The sequence below is a fragment of the Leptodactylus fuscus genome, chromosome 5 (genome assembly GCF_031893055.1).
Source record: "Leptodactylus fuscus isolate aLepFus1 chromosome 5, aLepFus1.hap2, whole genome shotgun sequence".
Taxonomy (NCBI): domain Eukaryota; kingdom Metazoa; phylum Chordata; class Amphibia; order Anura; family Leptodactylidae; genus Leptodactylus; species Leptodactylus fuscus.
Window position 1 is genome coordinate 201,929,780 of NC_134269.1, and position 20,954 is coordinate 201,950,733.

The 20,954-nt window shown below is 42.5% G+C and overlaps 1 protein-coding gene across 1 annotated transcript in view; it reads right to left on the reverse strand.

Moving 5' to 3' along the window:
• The window catches only part of PDLIM4 (PDZ and LIM domain 4), a 110,624-nt gene extending 109,196 nt beyond the window's left edge, over positions 1 to 1,428 (reverse strand). The window contains exon 1 of the mRNA XM_075275052.1: positions 1,188 to 1,428. Coding sequence (XP_075131153.1) covers positions 1,188 to 1,280 — 93 coding nt within the window. The 5' untranslated portion in view covers positions 1,281 to 1,428. The remainder of the gene's footprint in view (positions 1 to 1,187) is intronic.
• Positions 1,429 to 20,954: the final 19,526 nt, after the last annotated feature.

The following is a 20,954-nucleotide window of genomic DNA, read 5'->3' on the forward strand; positions in this document are numbered from 1 at the left end:
GACAAATAGCATGAGAGAAACCCAACGGATCCTGTTACAGTCAAAGTGGTCCACCAGGTGTCAATGGCGTCTGATGTGACGGATCCAGGACTGATGCTACATCCATTGTCCTGCTCCACTGAACAACATAAATGGACAATACAGATGTGATCAGAGTTTTTCCCAGTTAGCAGAATTATTGATGTAACAAATGTGACACTTAACGCACTAAATAACCAGTTGCAACAAACTTTAACTTGTTCAATGGCTTTCGTTGCGAGTTACTACACTGTAGCAAGTTACCAGATCCAGGATAAAGTTTGCTACATCACACTAGTGACTTCTGGATGGATTTCCTGATGTATAAATCTGACTTTAAGATCCCACCAGCAACATCACACACCGCCTGGCCGTGCCATTCCCTTTCAGTGAACCGCGGCGGAAATCTTCCAACCTGACGAATCAAATATTTGGCACACAGAAATATTCCATTTGCCAACATGACGATTTGTTTGCATTTAATAAACTAAACAAAGGTTGGCAGAAATTGCATGTTTATGGGGTGCTCTACGGTGTTATCTGTCACCCATAGGTTCTTACATTTTCTGGGGCAATGAGATTGTCTAGTAACATGTCCCTGTGATGGAGGGTGCACAACATTAAAACCAGTTTACTTGCAGAATCAGAACATGCATCGTGTGTCTAGGGCAGTATAGAGACTATAGAAAGTCCTATACTGTGCGCCCAGTCGCAGCCAAGGATCCTGAGATATTACAGCAATACATGCAAAGTGATCAGTTCATATAAAAATATGGATTGTAACAAAGTGAGCGATCGATGGGGATCGATATGATCACCGTGAGCGACCAATGATCAAAGTGATCGGATACAGCGTCATTGTATAGGTGCCATAGATGCAAGGATAAATGGAACAGTATCTATATATACAGTATACATTGTATATAACTAACCCAATCCATCATTAGACAATAAGTAAGTGCCCCCTTCACATACTAGCCACTAACTCTACATCTATCTCCAGACTATAGACCTTGTAGTCACCATAGCACAAAGTACAGGACAGCCGTGCCCACACTACCTCGTCTCTGCTGTGCCAGCTGGGCATCCACCACCACTACGTGTAAGTCTCCAGCCCTGCACAATATCCTCCTAGAAAGTGACTAGAAAGCAGTAACAACGGCACTTACCCGGGATATAGTCAGAGGGGTGCTGAAGTCCTTGCCCCCTACAAGTCTAAACCCCCATGGAGAGGGGCCATTGAGAGTGACAGTCTGTGCCATGGTGTAATACAGCGCTGCTATCCCGGCTGGTGCGGAGCTGAGCCTGTGCTGCTCCCGGACTGAGCCTGTGCTGCTCCCGGACTGAGCCTGTGCTGCTCCCGGACTGAGCCTGTGCTGCTCCCGGACTGAGCCTGTGCTGCTCCCGGACTGAGCCTGTGCTGCTCCCGGACTGAGCCTGTGCTGCGTCCTCCTGCACTGCCGGCTGCTGCTGCTCACCCTGCTGACGTCACGGGGGGGCGGGGACAGGTCCTGAATGCCGGCTCGGGCCGATGCTAGGAGACGCAACTCGGCTCTCCTCTTCTCGCTCTGCTTTTGCCCCGGGTCTCACATCACAGTGACGTGCCCAGTGCCTAAATATGTCTCTGTAACTCCCCCTGTACACCCCACAAGTGTATGCACCGTCCTGTGAGCAATCTGCTCCCTCTTAGACAACACAGATGGCTGCCAGTCTGCTGTGCTCCTCTAATGATAAATCTTAACTTTATTCCATAATACACTCACCGGCCACTTTATTAGGTACACCTGTCCAACTGCTCGTTAACACTTAATTTCTAATCAGCCAATCACATGGCGGCAACTCAGTGCATTTAGGCATGTAGACATGGTCAAGACAATCTCCTGCAGTTCAAACCGAGCATCAGTATGGGGAAGAAAAGTGATTTGAGTGCCTTTGAACGTGGCATGGTTGTTGGTGCCAGAAGGACTGGTCTGAGTATTTCAGAAACTGCTGATCTACTGGGATTTTCACGCACAACCATCTCTAGGGTTTACAGAGAATGGTCCGAAAAAGAAAAAACATCCAGTGAGCGGCAGTTCTGTGGGCGGAAATGCGTTGTTGATGCCAGAGGTCAGAGGAGAATGGCCAGACTGGTTCGAGCTGATAGAAAGGCAACAGTGACTCAAATAGCCACCCGTTACAACCAAGGTAGCCAGAAGAGCATCTCTGAACACCGCACAGTACGTTGAACTTTGAGGCTACAGATGGGCTACAGCAGCAGAAGACCACACCGGGTGCCACTCCTTTCAGCTAAGAACAGGAAACTGAGGCTACAATTTGCACAAGCTCATCGAAATTGGACAATTGAAGATTGGAAAAACGTTGCCTGGTCTGATGAGTCTCGATTTCTGCTGCGACATTTGGATGGTAGGGTCAGAATTTGGCGTCAACAACATGAAAGCATGGATCCATCCTGCCTTGTATCGGTAACGGTTCAGGCTGGTGGTGGTGGTGTCATGGTGTGGGGAATATTTTCTTGGCACTCTTTGGGCCCCTTGGTACCAATTGAGCATCGTTGCAACGCCAAAGCCTACCTGAGTATTGTTGCTGACCATGTCCATCCCTTTATGACCACAATGTACCCAACATCTGATGGCTACTTTCAGCAGGATAATGCAATGCCATGTCATAAAGCTGGAATCATCTCAGACTGGTTTCTTGAACATGACAATGAGTTCACTGTACTCCAATGGCCTCCACAGTCACCAGATCTCAATCCAATAGAGCATCTTTGGGATGTGGTGGAACGGGAGATTCGCATCATGGATGTGCAGCCGACAAATCTGCGGCAACTGTGTGATGCCATCATGTCAATATGGACCAAAATCTCTGAGGAATGCTTCCAGCACCTTGTTGAATCTATGCCACGAAGAATTGAGGCAGTTCTGAAGGCAAAAGGGGGTCCAACCCGTTACTAGCATGGTGTACCTAATAAAGTGGCCGGTGAGTGTATAACAAGTAGAGAAAGCTTAGATGTAGTGTAAAGCAAGGCGGAGGGTTTGGTGACACATGAGGTGAATGACCCAATGCACATCTTATTTATGGAAGAAAAAAGCAGACACCTCCGTCTTACTAGATGGAATCTTTACATCCTCCGGTTATGTTGGTTGTCATGATGTCGATGATGCAGTGAATACATTGCCGCACCTCAAAGTGACTCAGAATAAATAGTGGAAATGGCATAAACTCGAAGCAAAAATAATACAAACAAAACAGCAAATAATTCACTACATTCCTAAGTATGACTTGTAACATTTTTACTACTTTTACCTTTCCTATTATGGTGTTACTAGCTGGTACCCGCGACTTCGTCTGCGGTGATTGTAGCAGTGGGTATATACAGGCGGGGGTAAGGTTTTCGTACTGTATATAAGGTATGGGATATGAAATGTAAGTTTGTATCTTGTTTTTGCTGTAATTCAGAGAATACGTGAGACTTTTGTGTTGAAGTTACTTTGTATTTGAGCTGCTATATATACGGTGCTGTGAGAAACTTTACATAGTGACTTTGGGACAGAAGTATTTTAAGTTAACCCTTTCCCGCCGATGGCATTTTTTGATTTTCGTTTTTGACTCCCCTCCTTCTAAACCCCATAACTTTTTTATTTCTCCGCTCCCAGAGCCATATGAGGTCTTAATTTTTGCGGGACAAATTTTTCTTCATGATGCCACCATTAATTATTCTATATAATGTACTGGGAAGCAGGGAAAAAATTCAAAATGGGGTGGATTTCAAGAAAAAATGCAGTTCTGCGACTTTCTTACGGGCTTTGGTTTTACGGCGTTCACTGTGCAACCAAAATGACATGTCCCCTGTATTCTGTGCTTCGTTACGATTCCGGGGATACCAAATTTATATGGTTTTAGTTACATTTTGACCCCTTAAAAACAAATCCAAAACTGTTAAAAATTTTTTTTTTGAAAAGTCGCCATATTCCGACAGCCGTAACTTTTTTATACGTGCGTGTACGGGGATGTATAGGGCGTCTTTTTTTGCAGGACCGGGTCTACTTTGTAGTTCTACCATCTTCAGGAAATGTTATTGCTTTGATCACTTTTTATTCAAATTTTTATCAGAATCAAAACAGTGAAAAAACGGCGGTTTGGCACTTTTGACCATTTTTCCCGCTACGGCGTTTACCGAACAGGAAAAATATTTGTGTAGCTTTGTAGAGCGGGCGATTTCGAACACGGGGATACCTAACATGTATGTGTTTCACAGTTTTTAACTACTTTTATATGTGTTCTAGGGAAAGGGGGGTGATTTGAATTTTTAATCCTTTGTTTTTTGTTTTTAATTTTTTTTTTTACTTTTTAAAAAAATTTTTTTTTGCATTTATTAGACTGCCTAGGGGTATTGACATAGGTGGGCGGTGTCGCGGATTGTCAGAGCGGTGGGGGTCGGCAAACATGGCTGCTCCGGAGCGTTAAAGAGAGCCTCCTGGAGTATCGTTAAGGTGAGGGGCAAAGTGGTAAAGTATATGTATATGAGATTGTGTGGGGTTAGGGGCGAGGCTGAAGAGGGCAATATGAATTTTGTGGCTTGCTATGGTCCAAAGTGTGTGAGATTGCAGAGATGGTGATGTGAGTTTGGGGTTTGTGGGGGTCCTGGGAAAAACGTATGTGCACTATTGTGACGAAAAGTAGCCTATTGCGCAATGGGGTGTATTAACTATGTTTGTGGAAAATTTCAGCCAAATCGGTCGAGCGGGTTTTGCGTGATTGACTAACAAACATCCAAACTCACAAACTTTCACATTTATAATATTAATAGGATATAACACTTATACAGCTAGGCTAAAATGTAAATATGTAGAAAATTTTGTTAACAAATGGAAAATATATTTACCGTATATACTCGAGTATAAGCCGGATTTTTCAGCACATTTTTTGTGCTGAAAAAGCCCCCCTCGGCTTATACTCGAGTCAGCAAAAAAAATATTTTTTGTTTCTTTTTTTTTTTTTTTTTTTTTTTTTTAGGAGGGGGGGGGGGTCTATGACCAGCCGCAATATCAATGTATAGAATCTCCCATAAAATAGTGGGGGGAAAAAGAAGCTTTAAAAAAAAAAAAAAATAAATAAAAGTTGTAAATCCCTCCTTTCCCTAGAATACATGCAAAAATAGAAAATGACTGTGACACACATACACATTAGGTCTCCCTGTGTCTGACAGTGCCCGGTCTACTGAATATAGGGGATCTGCAGTGCTCCTGTTCCGTCGGGAAGGGGTTAATAGGAGCACTGCAGATACCCTATATTCAGCCAGGGGGAAAAAAAAACAGTCCTCAAGCTCAGGGAAGGGGCAGACAGACAACCAAAACACCCCCTCCCCTTCCCCAGCAACTACTGCACCCAAAAACTCCGACTATTTTAATTTTTGAAATTTTCCAGTAGCTGCTGCATTTCCCCCCCTCGGCTTATACTCGAGTCAAAAATTTTCCCAGTTTTTTGTGGTAAAATTAGGGGCCTCGGCTTATATTCGGGTCGGCTTATACTCGAGTATATATGGTAGTTCCTAAATCTAACATTAGAAGGGTGATTGAAAGTTGTAAGCACTTCTATATGAGAAAGAGAAAGCGCTCACCAATACTGAAAAGCTCCAGATATAACACAGGACATGATGTCTGACATGTAAGATGTTATGTGGATGGTTCCTTGCTACAGATGACAGCAGAGGGTAGGGGGCGCTATCACTTTATTATGGCTTTTTCAATGATCAGACATGTGGATCAATGGCACATCAGGGGACCCTTACTAAAGTAGATGGGTGGGCTTCTACATGTTGACTTCATATTTGGTTTACTAGAATACAAATATAAGGAGGAGGGAATAATAACATTGCAATTCCAGAGCCATTGGCGTAGATTAGGGGTGCAGGTCTTACCTCTCCTTGTTTGGCTACTGCCAATGGGTGATCTTCATGCAGTACTTGTAGGACCAGATCTGAAATGGGAGTAGGGTGCAGGGGCCATATGAGGCCAGTTAAGGTATTCACATATCATCGGTGGCTGCGGACGGAGGAGGCAACTGGGATCACGACCCTTATACTTTCTGGACAATTGTGGTGGATTCAGACTATTCTTTCCTATATGCATAAATAATGTGGCCATTGTTCCTCAGATAGGAGGCCACTAAGGCATGTAGGGTATTGGAATATTTAATAGGGTTTGTAGTAAATCTATTGCATTTTCCCAGAATTGTCAGACCATTGGGCAGTCTTATACCTTCTGGTGATGTCTTCTGGAATCCTTGGGCAGTGAAAGGATCAACATGAGTGTATAAGCCGAGCAGTAGTGTCTTATCTCTATGCTCTAGACTGCTGCTATCAGTGCACAAAAACTCAAGGCTCACAATCTTCATATCAATGGTCTATATAATGTTTACATAGATACAGTCCTATGAAAAAGTTTGGGCACCCCTATTAATCTTAATCATTTTTAGTTCTAAATATTTTGGTGTTTGTAACAGCCATTTCAGTTTGATATATCTAATAACTGATGGACACAGTAATATTTCAGGATTGAAATGAGGTTTATTGTACTAACAGAAAATGCGCAATATGCATTAAACCAAAATTTGACCGGTGCAAAAGTATGGGCACCCTTAACATTTTATTGATTTGAATACTCCTAACTACTTTTTACTGACTTACTGAAGCACAAAATTGGTTTTGTAACCTCAGTGAGCTTTGAACTTCATAGCCAGATGTATCCAATCATGAGAAAAGGTATTTAAGGTGGCCAATTGCAAGTTGTTCTACTATTTGAATCTCCTCTGAAGAGTGGCATCATGGGCTACTCAAAACAACTCTCAAATGATCTGAAAACAAAGATTGTTCAACATAGTTGTTCAGCGGAAGGATACAAAAAGCTGTCTCAGAGATTTAACCTGTCAGTTTCCACTGTGAGGAACATAGTAAGGAAATGGAAGACCACAGGGACAGTTCTTGTTAAGCCCAGAAGTGGCAGGCCAAGAAAAATATCAGAAAGGCAGAGAAGAAGAATGGTGAGAACAGTCAAGGACAATCCACAGACACCTCCAAAGAGCTGCAGCATCATCTTGCTGCAGATGGTGTCACTGTGCATCGGTCAACTATACAGCGCACTTTGCACAAATAGAAGCTGTATGGGAGAGTGATGAGAAAGAAGCCGTTTCTGCACGTACGCCACAAATAGAGTTGCCTGAGGTATGAAAAAGCACATTTGGACAAGGCAGCTTCATTTTGGAAACAAAAATTGAGTTGTTTGGTTATAAAAAAAGGCGTTATGCATGGCGTCCAAAAAGAAACAGCATTCCAAGAAAAACACATGCTACCCACTGTAAAATTTGGTGGAGGTTCCATCATGCTTTGGGGCTGTGTGGCCAATGCCGGCATCGGGAATCTTGTTAAAGTTGAGAGTCGCATGGATTCCACTCAGTATCAGCAGATTCTTGAGAATAATGTTCAAGAATCAGTGACGAAGTTGAAGTTACGCCGGGGATAGATATTTCAGCAAGACAGTGATCCAAAACACTGCTCCAAATCCTCAGGCATTCATGCAGAGGAACAATTACAATGTTCTGGAATGGCCATCCCAGTCCCCAGACCTGAATATCATTGAACATCTGTGGGATGATTTGAAGCGGGCTGTCCATGCTCGGCGACCATCTAACTTAACTGAACTTGAATTGTTTGTCCAAAATACCTTCATCCAGGATCCAGGAACTGATTAAAAGCTACAGGAAGCGACTAGAGGCTGTTATCTTTGCAAAAGGAGGATGTACTAAATATTAATGTCACTTTTCTGTTGAGGTGCCCATACTTTTGCACCGGTCAAATTTTGGTTTAATGCATATTGCGCATTTTCTGTTAGTACAATAAACCTCATTTCAATCCTGAAATATTACTGTGTCCATCAGTTATTAGATATATCAAACTGAAATGGCTGTTATAAACACCAAAATATTTAGAACTAAAAATGATTAAGATTAATAGGGGTGCCCAAACTTTTTCATAGGACTGTATGTATAAATAGTGCAGCGCTGTTGCTTCGGGGGCTGTATCCCTGAATACATCTGCACTGCATATATAGTAAAGCAATCAGATTGAAACAAGACACCGGTCCATCTAGTTCTGCCTATGATCATAGGTTGCCTTGTGTAAATTCCAGAGTCAATTGTCCATCTCAAGCAATCAATAGAGATAAGTTAGAACATTCTTCCAGAAAGTCATTCAACTATTAACCACTTCACAGTCACAACATATTCTCAAAATGTGTCCCAAGAACATTATCTCAAAAAAAAGAGAAGACGATCAGTCAGAGGCAAGCATAAACTTTAGGTTAAAACCGGAATAGGGACAAGGATATGGATCCTTGTTTACAACGCTGCCATATGGTGTTCCACTTGCAGATGTAGCCGCAGCAAGTGCTGGGGCTGCCGATGATGTCACTTATTAGTCAGTCTGGGCTTACACAGAGCTTTTATCCCCTGACCCTGGTCTATAGTCTCTCACTCTGCCAAATTAGTATCCCTGCGCTATGCTGAGGAGGTCCAAAAGACCGAAACAGCTCTGTCCATAGCTGGGAATCTGTTCCTTTTGGAATAGAAATACTAATTTGGCAATTAAATCCGCATCATGTTAGTAGGCTTATTAACTGAGTCATGCATGATGTTAAGGATGCTGCCCTCTAGAGGGCGGCATACAGAGTGCACTGTTCTCCTAATTACATCCTGGAGAATAGATTTGCATATTTTTTACCCAGGATCAGGAATGACTTGTAAGTCTCCGTACGCCTATGTAGGCACACACTCTCCCTAATGTGTATGATTATCCTCTGACCACAGAGCTTTTATACATTACTAGCTGGTACCCACGACTTCGTCTGCGGTGATTGTAGAAGTGGGTATATACAGGCGGGGGTAAGGTTTTCGTACTGTGTATATGGTGTGGGATATGAAATGTAAGTTTGTATCTTGTTTTTGCTGTAATTCAGAGAATACGTGAGACTTTTGTGTTGAAGTTACTTTGTATTAGAGCTGCTATATATGCGGTGTTGTGAGAAACTTTACATAGTAACTTTGGGACAGAAGTATTTGAAGTTAACCCTTTCCCGCCGATGGCATTTTTTGATTTTCGTTTTTGACTCCCCTCCTTCTAAACCCCATAACTTTTTTATTTCTCCACTCCCAGAGCCATATGAGGTCTTAATTTTTCCTGGGACAAATTTTTCTTCATGATGCCACCATTATTTATTCTATATAATGTACTGGGAAGCAGGGAAAAAATTCAGAATGGGGTGGATTTGAAGAAAAAATGCATTTCTGCGACTTTCTTACGGGCTTTGGTTTTACGGCGTTCACTGTGCAACCAAAATGACATGTCCCCTGTATTCTGTGTTTCGTTACGATTCCGGGGATACCAAATTTATATGCTTTTATTTACATTTTGACCCCTTAAAAAAAATCCAAATTATTTTTTGAAAAGTTGCCATATTCCGACAGCCGTAACTTTTTTATACTTGCGTGTACGGGGATGTATAGGGCGTCTTTTTTTGCGGGACCGGGTGTACTTTGTAGTTCTACCATTTTTGGGAAATGTTATTGCTTTGATCACTTTTTATTCAAATTTTTAGCAGAATCAAAACAGTGAAAAAATGGCAGTTTGGCACTTTTGACCATTTTTCCCGCTACGGTGTTTACCGAACAGGAAAAATATTTGTATAACTTTGTAGAGCGGGCGATTTAGGACGCGCGGATACCTAACATGTATGTATTTCACGGTTTTTAACTACTTTTATATGTGTTCTAGGGAAAAGGGGGTGATTTGAATTTTTAATCCTTTTTACTTATTGTTTTTATATTTTTTTACTTTTTTTAAACTTTTCTTTTTGCATTTATTAGACCGCCTAGGGGTATTGACATGGGTGGGCGGTGTCGCGGATTGTCAGAGCGGTGGGGGCAAACATGGCTGCTCCGGAGCGTTAAAGAGAGCCTCCTGGAGAATCGATAAGGTGAGGGGCAAAGTGGTAAAGTATATGTATATGTGATTGTGTGGGGTTAGGGGCGAGGCTGTAGAGGGTAATATGAATTTTGTGGCTTGCTATGGTCCAAAGTGTGTGAGATTGCAGAGATGGTGGTGTGAGTTTGGGTTTTGTGGGGGTCCTGGCACAAACGTATATGCGCTATTGTGACGAAAAGTAGCCTATTGTTTAATCGAGTGTAATAACTATGTTTGTGGAAAATTTCAGCCAAATCGGTGGAGCAGTTTTTGCGTGATTGACCGCCAAACATCCGAACATCCAAAGGGTCCTGGGAAAAACGTATGTGCGCTATTGTGACAAAAAGTAGCCTATTGCGCAATCGAGTGTAGGGACTATGTTTGTGGAAAATTTCAGCCAAATCGGTGGAGCGGTTTTTGCGTGATTGACCGCCAAACATCCGAACATCCAAAGGGTCCTGGGAAAAACGTATGTGAGCTATTGTGACGAAAAGTAGCCTATTACGCCATCGAGTGTAGGGACTATGTTTGTGGAAAATTTCAGCCAAATCGGGGTCCAAAGTGTGTGAGATTGCAGAGATAGTGGTGTGAGTTTGGGTTTTGTGGGGGTCCTGGGAAAAACGTATGTGCGCTATTGTGACAAAAAGTAGCCTATTGTTTAATCGGGTGTATTAACTATGTTTGTGGAAAATTTCAGCCAAATCGGTGGAGCGGTTTTTGCGTGATTGAGGAACAAACATCCGAACATGCAAACATCCAAACACACAAACCCACAAACTCACAAACTTTCACATTTATAATATTAATAGGATAACATGCGCTACTCATTACTGCAATTGTGGATCAACGTAGGGACACAATCATTTCTATGGACACAGACACAAGGCACCTTTTTACTAGGCTTGTGTGTACGTGTCATATCCAAAGACTGCAAATAATTCAGCTTGTCCTAGTCTTGGTCGTATGTGCGGCACAAACAAGTGTAGTGGATCATACAGGTCTTTTTGTGGATCTGTGATTGTAGGTGACATATGGATTGTGGATCAGTATTTGTGGACAGTAAAACCCGCTACAGTTGTATCCAGTAGGCTTAAAGGGATCCTATCATTGCATACCCTTTTTTTCTCCCTAACACATAGCAATAGCCTTAAGAAAGGCTATTCTTCTCCTACCTTTAGATGTCTTCTCCACCCTGCCGTTCGGTAGAAATCCTGGTTTTCTTCAGTATGCCGATGAGTTCTCTCGCAGCACTGGAGGTGTCCCCAGTGCTGCGAGCGAAGTCTCCAGCAACGCCTCTTTCTTCTTCAGGAACGGCCTCTCCCTGTGTCGTCTTCCATCCTGGGTTTCAATATTCTAGGCCTCGGGCAGAGCTGACTGCGCATGCCTGGGCATGGGAAAATGACTGCTTACACAGTAAGCTGGTGTAAGCGGCCATTTTCTTATGGCCTCTTACACAGTAAGCTGGTGTAAGCGGCCATTTTCTTGTGGCCCGGGCATGCGCAGTCTCTTCCGTAAAAAAGAGCAGTGTAAATCCATCCTCATGTGTCTAGCAATGACAAATACTCTGTGTTTCACTTATTTTATCGTGACAGTCTCCACCACCAAATGCAGCCATCCCCATAGTTGGTACACTATGTAGCAGCACTCTGACCATGCATCCATGGTGTAATATCATACAGTCTCTTCTGCATCACCTACCCTAGACACGTCTACAGTTATGGATCTGCAATACAGATCCGTGTGGGTAATACAGATCCACTAGGGTACTACACTACATTGATTAAATGGGGGTGAAGGTGGCTGATGTCACTTCTGTATTTTAAAGCACACACACACACACACACAACAAAACCACTTTTGGTAATTTATTAGGAAAGGCACTTAAAAAAAATTGGCGTATCTCGGGGTGTCTGTGCGCTATTAACTAAGGTGTCAGGTTTCGGGTGTAATTTCCCCCAATTATCTAGCCAGTAAATGTAGGTCACAAAGGCCATAACCCCTCCCAGCCTTACCCACATCCACCTAAATGAAAAAGTTACAAGTTTTAGCACAAAACAAACTAAAATAAGCATGCAATTTTTTTTTTCAGATCAGTATTTACGGACAGTGAAAACCACTACAGTTCTGCGCAGGAGGCCTAAAATATACGTTTTACAGTGACTGAGATTTTGTACATTCTCATTCACAAATTTTGGAAAAAAAACGTTGCCTCGTTGCCTTTTCAAAAACAGCCTGCAAATTTTGACTACCTAAATGCTGCATTTTTCCCATAAGCTTACATGGGATAAGGAACGCAAAAATGAAACAAGCAGTAGAAAAGGAGTAAAAAAGGCGTATTTTTCTGCTTCATTTTTTCGCAGTGCGTTCAGCTGAGTTTTGCTGCTTTAGTATTTTTCTTGAGTCACCTACATAGAAGACTCAAAAGCAAAAACAAAATAGAAAAAAGTCACTTGCATTACCATGTGATTTTAAAGGGATCCTATCGTTGAAAACCCTTTTTTTTTCTGAATAACACGTAGGAATAACCTTAAGAAAGACTATTCTTCTCCTACCTTTAGATGTCTTCTCTACGCCGCTGTTCGATAGAAATCCTGCTTTTCTTCAGTATGCAAATGAGTTATCTCGCAGCACTGGGGGCGGGCCCCAGCACTCAAACAATACTGGGGGTGTCCCCAATGCTGCGAGAAGAGACCTCTACAGTGCTGCCTCCATCTTCTTCTGAAACGCCCTCTCCCTGTGTCTTCTTCCGTCCTGGGTTTCAATCTTCTAGGCCTCGGGCAGAGCCGACTGCGCATGCCCGGGCTACAAGAAAATGGCCATTTTCTTGTCGCCTGTGCATGCGCAGTCGATGCTGCCTGAGGCCCATAGATTGAAAGCTAGTAGGGAAAAAGACACAGGGAGAGGCCGTTCCAGACGAAGATGGAGGCAGCACTGAGAGTTCTCTCAAAGTATTGGGGACGCCCCCAGTGCTGGGAGACAACTCTTTGCATACTGAAGAAAACCCCAATTTCTACCGAACGGCGGCGCGGAGAAAACATCTAAAGGTAGGAGAAGAATAGCCTTTCTTAAGGATATTTCTATGTGTTAGGGAGAAAAAAGGGTATCCAATGATAGGATCCCTTTAAGCCCATGTGTTTATGTGTAGTTTTAGCCAAGGATTTTGCGGTGCAGCACTAGTATCTTGTCAGTCCCTCCATTAACCCGAATCCTAGTATCTTCTATCATGCCACGCTGTTTCATTCCAGCGACCTCAGGTGCCCCCTTGTGGGAAGAAGAGATTTGCTTTGTATATTGTGTACAGCTGTTTTTTGCTTGTTCGCAAATAATAATAATAATAATAATTGTGGTATTTTTGCAGCTTTCATATGTTCCCAATTGTTAATTTGTTAAGTTGCAGCCATCTGTTCTCTACTATGTGTGGCCTGACATACTGCTGCGACTTTTTCTAGGAAGCTGAGAAATTCTTTTATGTTATTTCGCTGGATTTCACCATAAACAGCAGCACAGTTATAAATCACTTCCCTACAATACATGTGTGTATGGGCTGCACACAACTGCTCGGGAACCCACATTCCTAATTCTGGCAGGTCAGGGAAAGTTTGACTCCGACTGTGCTCTCAATTGCTTGAATGTCATTCATGATGACGTCTCTGACATTTCATTGATGCAAATGCATCGGAAAGGAGAAGAAATGTTCTCAGACGACACATTTGTTGGAATTGTATTTCCACCATTCCTTTATTTGTAAACTAGGATTAACCTGGTATAAAATTAAGATTATGGGGAAAATCCACAAACAGAATTAAAATGAAAGTATAACTAAATGATAAAACATCTTTATAGAAATGAATAGTGGAGGAAAAATGTGAAGACAAGACCCTTTGCGGGTTTTTTTTTTTAATAATTGAAACAAACAACATGGAATCCCTCCAATTTTTCATAACCAGCAATATACGACAAGCAACAGAAACCTAACATTACCGTGGCAGTAAAGTCCACAGATTATGGGCTTTCCCAGCCTAAAAATACCAGCCTGTGGCAGCCCCCATACCTACCCATCTCTTTAGATGGCCAGATATTGGATGATAGCCAGCTCTTCCCAACACCCCTGATGACATTGGGTACAATGTTGCAGGGCTGAAGGACAGGGGAATGCAGTAGCTGCCCACTATTCATATGAATTGCCAGGAGGTTCATATGGGACTGCCCTGGGCAGGACTTCGAAAACATGGCTGCTGACTTTTTCTCAGGAAGCAATTTCACATCCATTGGTCATATGGCAATACCACATCTCTGTCTCATGGAAAATTAATGGATTTGAGCTGCAGAATGACCATGTGAGCAATAGACATGATGTCACTTCCTGAGAAAAAGCAAACAGCCATGTTTTAAAGTCCTGCACAACCCCTTTAACTAGCTTGTATAACTAGCCTACAACGGTGTAGGCTGTAACGGTGGCACACCGCTCACACCAGGCCGGGCTCCACCATCCTCTCCACACTGTGAGTGAGGGCAGGGTCTGGGCACCCCTCTCTGGTGTTCTGTGATCCGCTGCTCCTTTATACACAGCTCCAGTGCCAGCCAGCATCGGGCCAGCAGTCAGCAGTTCAGCATATCCCGATGCTGATGCTGAACTGCGATGCTGGCCCGATAACGGAAAAGTACCAGACTTTTTTCCCTATTGCTTTCAATGTGATATGCGTGTATCACATTGAAAGCAAAAGGGAAAAAAGCCTCCCATTGATTTCAATGGGTAGCGTGCGTATGCCAGCACCCATTCAAATCAATGGGAGCTGCTTTTAACGCGCTCATTCTGAACGAATTTTACGTTCAGAATGAGCGCAGCGTAACATCGTGTGAAGGCTCCCTTAGGATGCACTTGATGAGATGGAGTGGATTATTGAAAAACCAAGGGAGATAAAGTTAATTTTCTATCAATTATAGTAAAATGTGCAAGGATCTCCAATGTAAAAGCATACACGACTGCACCACTAATAAGAATGCCCCCTGGTCTCCTTGTAAACATTCTACTGTTCCGCAGTGGGAAACGGCAATGTTTGCTTTATAAAATCCCTTAAGAAGGGAACCAAAGAAAGAAGTATTGTGCTGTACATGGATATTATAGGATGGATTCTGCTGGCTAATTGCTATATGCCTGCAGCTAAGTGCACAGTCACTACATATGAGGCTCCCAGTTTAACATTATAGTTTGGAGTTGCCAAATGTTGACCTCTGTAACATCTGCTTAGAAGCTGGTGAAGATTAAGTGTTCACTTTTCTTTCAATTCTCATGCCCTCGACTTAATTCATGTCACTCTCCAATTCATGACCATTATCTCCCGAGCGTTCTGAAGCATGCTACAAAGTAAGGTTGTGCCTATGTTTTCTGGTTAAAGCTGGAATTACATATATCAATTACGTCCGGTTGATTGATTCTTTTTTTGCCACAAATACAAATAAGCTTTTGTGTACTGGTGTGGCATTCATATCTAAATAGTAAAATATATGCATCGGGGCAAATTTCTATAGTCTGGTATTTTCAAATGCAATCTTTATATCCCCTGCTATGGTATGAGGAGGCACTCGCCTCCTTCATAACGCAGGTGTTAGGTCTGGCCAGGGCCTCCGCTCTGCTGTGCGGAGGCTCTCGGCCCACTCTGTGTCCAGTGCCGGAATGGCTGCTGGTTTCGGCGCAGGATAGGCTGGAGGCCTCCTCATGAAATTGGCGGAGGTTCCAGTTTTCCCCTGGGGCCGGAGCCAGCACTTCCAGGTCAGGGGGATCAGCGGCGGGCCTGAGGCTATTTAGGCCTCAATCTGGTCCTGGTCCACCGCTGATTATTCGTTACTCCACGGTATCAGCTCCCTAGTGTCGCCTCTCTTGCTCCTCTCCTGTCACCTGTCCCTGCTCTTGGATTCCCTGGATTGTGACCCGGCTTGCCTTACATACCTCTCCTCTGTGATCCTGATTTGGCACCTTCCTGACCTCCTGTGTATGGCCTTTGGCTTCCTCCTGACCTTCCTTTTGGATCCTGATTTGGCTACTCCATTGACCTCCTGTGTATGACCCGACTTCCCCCCTGACTTCGCTTCTGCCTCTGCCTTCTGCTACCTCGTGACCTCCAGTTATCAACCCGGCTTGCTTGACCACGGAATTGTTCTTGGATATCTGTGTGTATTCCCTGGATTACCCTCCTGCTCATCTGCGACTCCATTCCTTCCCACTGTCTTGGACTTCACTCTAAGGTTAGTGTCTGGGTCCTTCTTGGGGTTCGCTGGGTGTGCGTCGTTCTCTGGGCAGTTGCGGATCCGGGCCTCGGACTATTACCAAGTCCACCATCAGGAGCTCTGGTGAAGAATTCCGGGGCCTGGTTTCGCTCCGGTTCCATAGGTTTACTATGGCAATTACTATTAAAAAACACTGTTATCATATTGTAAGTATCACAACGAATAGAAACATTGGTTTGGCTATCTGCTATGACCAGATCCATATTATTTTCAATAAATAGTTTGTTCCAGGTCACATTCATTGAATATCACATATAGGAGCCGACCTAATACATTGCAGCTGATTCTCATTAATGGTGGATTGCGGCCTTTCTGGGCCTGCCAGGTGTCCCCGCGGAGTAATATACTCTCATATACATTACACTGCTACACAAGTACACATTTTTTATGAAAAATGTAAGAACTCTTCATTTATTCAGCTGCACATTTTTTTACCCAGGTCCCCAAAAGCAAAAAAGATTTATAAGAAGTTTCATTTTCCTTCTTATGGCCGTACACTTGAATTTATTAGACTCCAACCCTAATGGGAACAATGGTATAAAATCACATAGTAAATCTGGGAACACCACAGGCTAATATGAGAAGTGGTGCGGTGTTTCCAGTTACGCACCCAGTGACAATATTAATTCGAGCTGTCTCTGTGCCAGGTACAATCTATCTCACAGACATGTAAGCCGGGGGTATAAATCAGGGTGCTATATAGAACTGCCCCTAGGTGCCTACATAAAGAAGGACACGTTTTACGTGGCTTTAATAAGTACCACCTGCAAAGATTTGCGCTTTTGGCACTTACTTATACACTTGGATTTATATTCTGTGGTTTTCTACACTGTTTGCTGGAGACAAAGTCTTGAACCCCAGGGTCTCAGATACCTATGGGTTTAGGTAAGATGGCTACCTCATGTCTTAGAGGCACACACAGATCTCCAGGACAGATTTATGGGAACTAGGTGAAATAGTGGAATGCATATATGATGTCTGGCTGACAACATCAGCAAACATGAAACGCAGATCATGTAGAACTATGTTTCACCCCAAACCTCATATATTTGCTCCCCAAACCTAATTTATATCCTGCTTACACAGGAAGATGTGCCACAATTTATTCAGCATAAAAAATATGATCAGCTGAATAAATGGGCCAATAATTGGGAACAATTGTTCTTATGAAAGCTTGTTTGGCCAAATATCATCTTACCGTATATACTCGAGTATAAGCCGAATTTTTCAGCACAGTTTTCGTGCTGAAAAAGCCCCCCTTGGCTTATACTCGAGTCAAGCAAAAAAAATATTTTGTTTTTTGTTTTTGAGAGGGGGGTCTATGACCAGCCGCAATAGTAATGTATAGAATCTCCCATAAAATAGTGAAAGAAAAGAAGCTTTAATAAAAATATAATAAAGAAATAAAGTAAATAAAAGTTCTAATCCCTCCTTTCCCTAGAATACATATAAAAGTAGAATATTACTGTGACACACATACACATTAGGTCTCCCTGTGTCTGACAGTGCCCGGTCTACTGAATATAGGGGATCTGCAGTGCTCCTGTTCCGTCAGGAAGGGGTTAATAGGAGCACTGCAGATCCCTTATAGTCAGCCAGGCTGAATTCCAAGTGGGGGAAAAAAACCCAGTCCTCAAGCTCAGGGAAGGGGCAGACAGACAACCAAACACCCCCTCCCCTTCCCCAGCATCTACAGTACCCAAAGACTCTGACGATTTTAATTTTTGAAATTTTCCAGTAGCTGCTGCATTTCCCCCCTCGGCTTATACTCGAGTCAATAAGTTTTTCCAGTTTTTTGTGGTAAAATTAGGGACCTCGGCATATATTCGGGTCGGTTTATACTCGAGTATATACGGTATATAAAAGGGTCTTCTGCTGATTCTGGTTAGTATAGGCCTTGTTCACACAGGGAGCGGATTAGTGGATTTTGGAACCGAGAGTGATGTGGGAAGCCTCGTCACTCTCGTGCCAAAATGCGCCTGCCACAACTGTCGCAGCTTTCAACAGTCGCGGCTTCCTTCCCGCTCTGGAGTAGGCTCAAATGAATGGGCCTACTCAGGAGGGTGCTGTTTCAGCCGCGGAGCCTGCCTCAAGAAACGACAGCTCCAGGGCAACACAGTGGCTCAGTGTTTAGCACTGCAGCCTTTCAGTGCTGAAGTCCTGGGTTTGGATCCTGCCAGGAATACCATCTTCAAGGAGTTTGTATGTTCTTCTCATGTTTGCTTGGATTTCTTCCCATTCTACAAAGACATACTGATAGGACAGCAACAACAAAAAAAAAGTATATTGTGTCAAGAAAGGACAGCTGAAAAAGTAGCCTGGCAGTCTACATGGAACTCCATTGTGAGGGGGCAGATTATGACATGGATTCAGCGCCATAATCAGCCCCGTGTGACCTAGCCCTAAACCTATGTATTATACATTCTGCCCATTTTTAGGTATAGTTCCCCAACATATTTGTTGCTGTTTTTTTCTGAAATTAAAAATAATAAAGGGCAGTATTAATGGATTACTTTGCATCCATGCCCAAGCACCTCAAGGTCCACAATACACTACAGTGTAGTTGTCTTATACAGATTTTGCTTAGGGATCTCAAAAGCTTCTTGTTACACCTCTGGGCAGCACATTATAGCTACAGGTCCATACTACTAGTGGAGAAAAGAATACACCAGACATATGAGAAGGTGTAACTAACCTTTCTGCTGCCTGAGGCAAAAGGTGAACTATATAAGACCATTGGTGCCATTGTTTTCCGTCAGAGGAGAGCGGATCAGAAAAACTGATATGGATACAAACTACAAAAGAAAGACTATTATCTTCCATAATTGATGTCAATAATCGATTTTTTCTCTCCATCAAAAAGAATCGAACCCTGACAACAGGGATTCATCCATGTTTTTGTTTTTTGAACAGTGGAGTCAAATATGACAGATACAAATGGAAAGTTTCCATTTAAACTGGATAGCACATTGGCCTAGCCCACATTCATGTGCAAGGGGCCTTAATGCCGTCCTATTATTTAGCTGACAAATCTACTTTAAAACTGATAATAATACAGTATGTGATGTGCTGGTACACTAAAGTACTGATTTCTTAATAAAAAACCATGATCTATTATGACATTTACTATAACTTATCAAAATATATAGCAAAAATAGAGACTACATGCTTTAATGGATCTCTAAATATAGCAGCTTATCCATACATATCCATAATATCCTTATTATAATACATCCAGTATTGAGTTTACAAGGGTTTCAGGATAGTAGTGCAGATAAGCTGTGTTTCTGGTGTGTACGTGAGCCTACAGTATACAATCCTATTAATATTATAAATGTGAACGTTTGGATGTTTGTGTGTTTGTTCCTCGATAACGCAAAAACGGCCAAACGGATTTGAATGAAATTTGGCACATATATAGTTTGTAAGCTCGATTAACACATAGGATACTTTTATCCCGGTAAATGACATGGCTTCACGACTGTTATGAATTTATGTTCACATACTATATTACACTGCTCTTGCAGCAGCCTTATCTCAGGTTCTGATAAAGCCTGGTCTGTTATCTCTCTATGTAGGCACACAGCTAACCCTCAGTCCATTGTGTACATTCATTTGCATATTATCTGATCTGCTCCAGGCAGTGCTGACACACTGGATGGGAAAACCTCTTTAATCCAAATTGGCAGTTTGCCCATTTTAAACATGCCAGGAAAAAGAAAATCTAATTTGTCGCAAAATTCTAAAACAACAAGAGCTATGAAGGTAACCAGAAGTCAACAGAGTTCTCCTCAAGCAGAGCTGACGGGGATCATCGGCGCCAACAACACGCTCAGTATATGGCGGAAACACATTTGCATATTCTTCCCATGATGCTTTTAGGTAATATCAGTACTAAAACTAGTGCCCTCCTTTAAGATTGGCTCTTCGTTCTCTTGTAAAATGCAGAATCCTTCCAGTTTACATTGTACAGTGGAAAGAAAGATCTCACAGCTATTAGATAATGGAAAGTTGTGTCTGCTCATGAAATAGTCTTTTTTCTCTAACAGGAAAAACTAATAGTGTAAGTTCTGCCTCCATGGAGATAACAGCCATCGCCTAACACTTCAAGCCGATAATAATACTTACGAGACGTGGCACATAGAACCCGGACACTTATTTTATCCAAACTATTTCTTCCAATAATAACTGCTGTCTTGTTAAAAATAGAAGCTTCCATGGTGTTAGGAAACGTACTTTATTCCTTAGAGATGTGTCAAAGCCATTACTGGACCACCAATAAAGCTTACAACCTTAAGTAAATCGGAGGAAATCATACATTGAAATATTCTGGGACTTTTATGGCCATCTGGAAATGTTTATATAAAAAGTGTGTGTAGCCTGGTGGGTGGTGGTGTGTTTTCATCTGCTGACCCTGGACAGTGACTCTGCACAGATGCATCGGAGCTCTTACCTCAACTGCTATTTTTATACAGTTACTAGAAATTTTGTAGGTTACTTTTTTTTTTTGTTTCTAAACTTTTCCAACATTAGAAGTATTCTGCAATATTTTCGTGGTGCTTCATAAATGAGAGTGCCAAACAAATGGAGATGGAGGCTGAATTTAGCATCACGTTCGTTTTTTTCATGCACA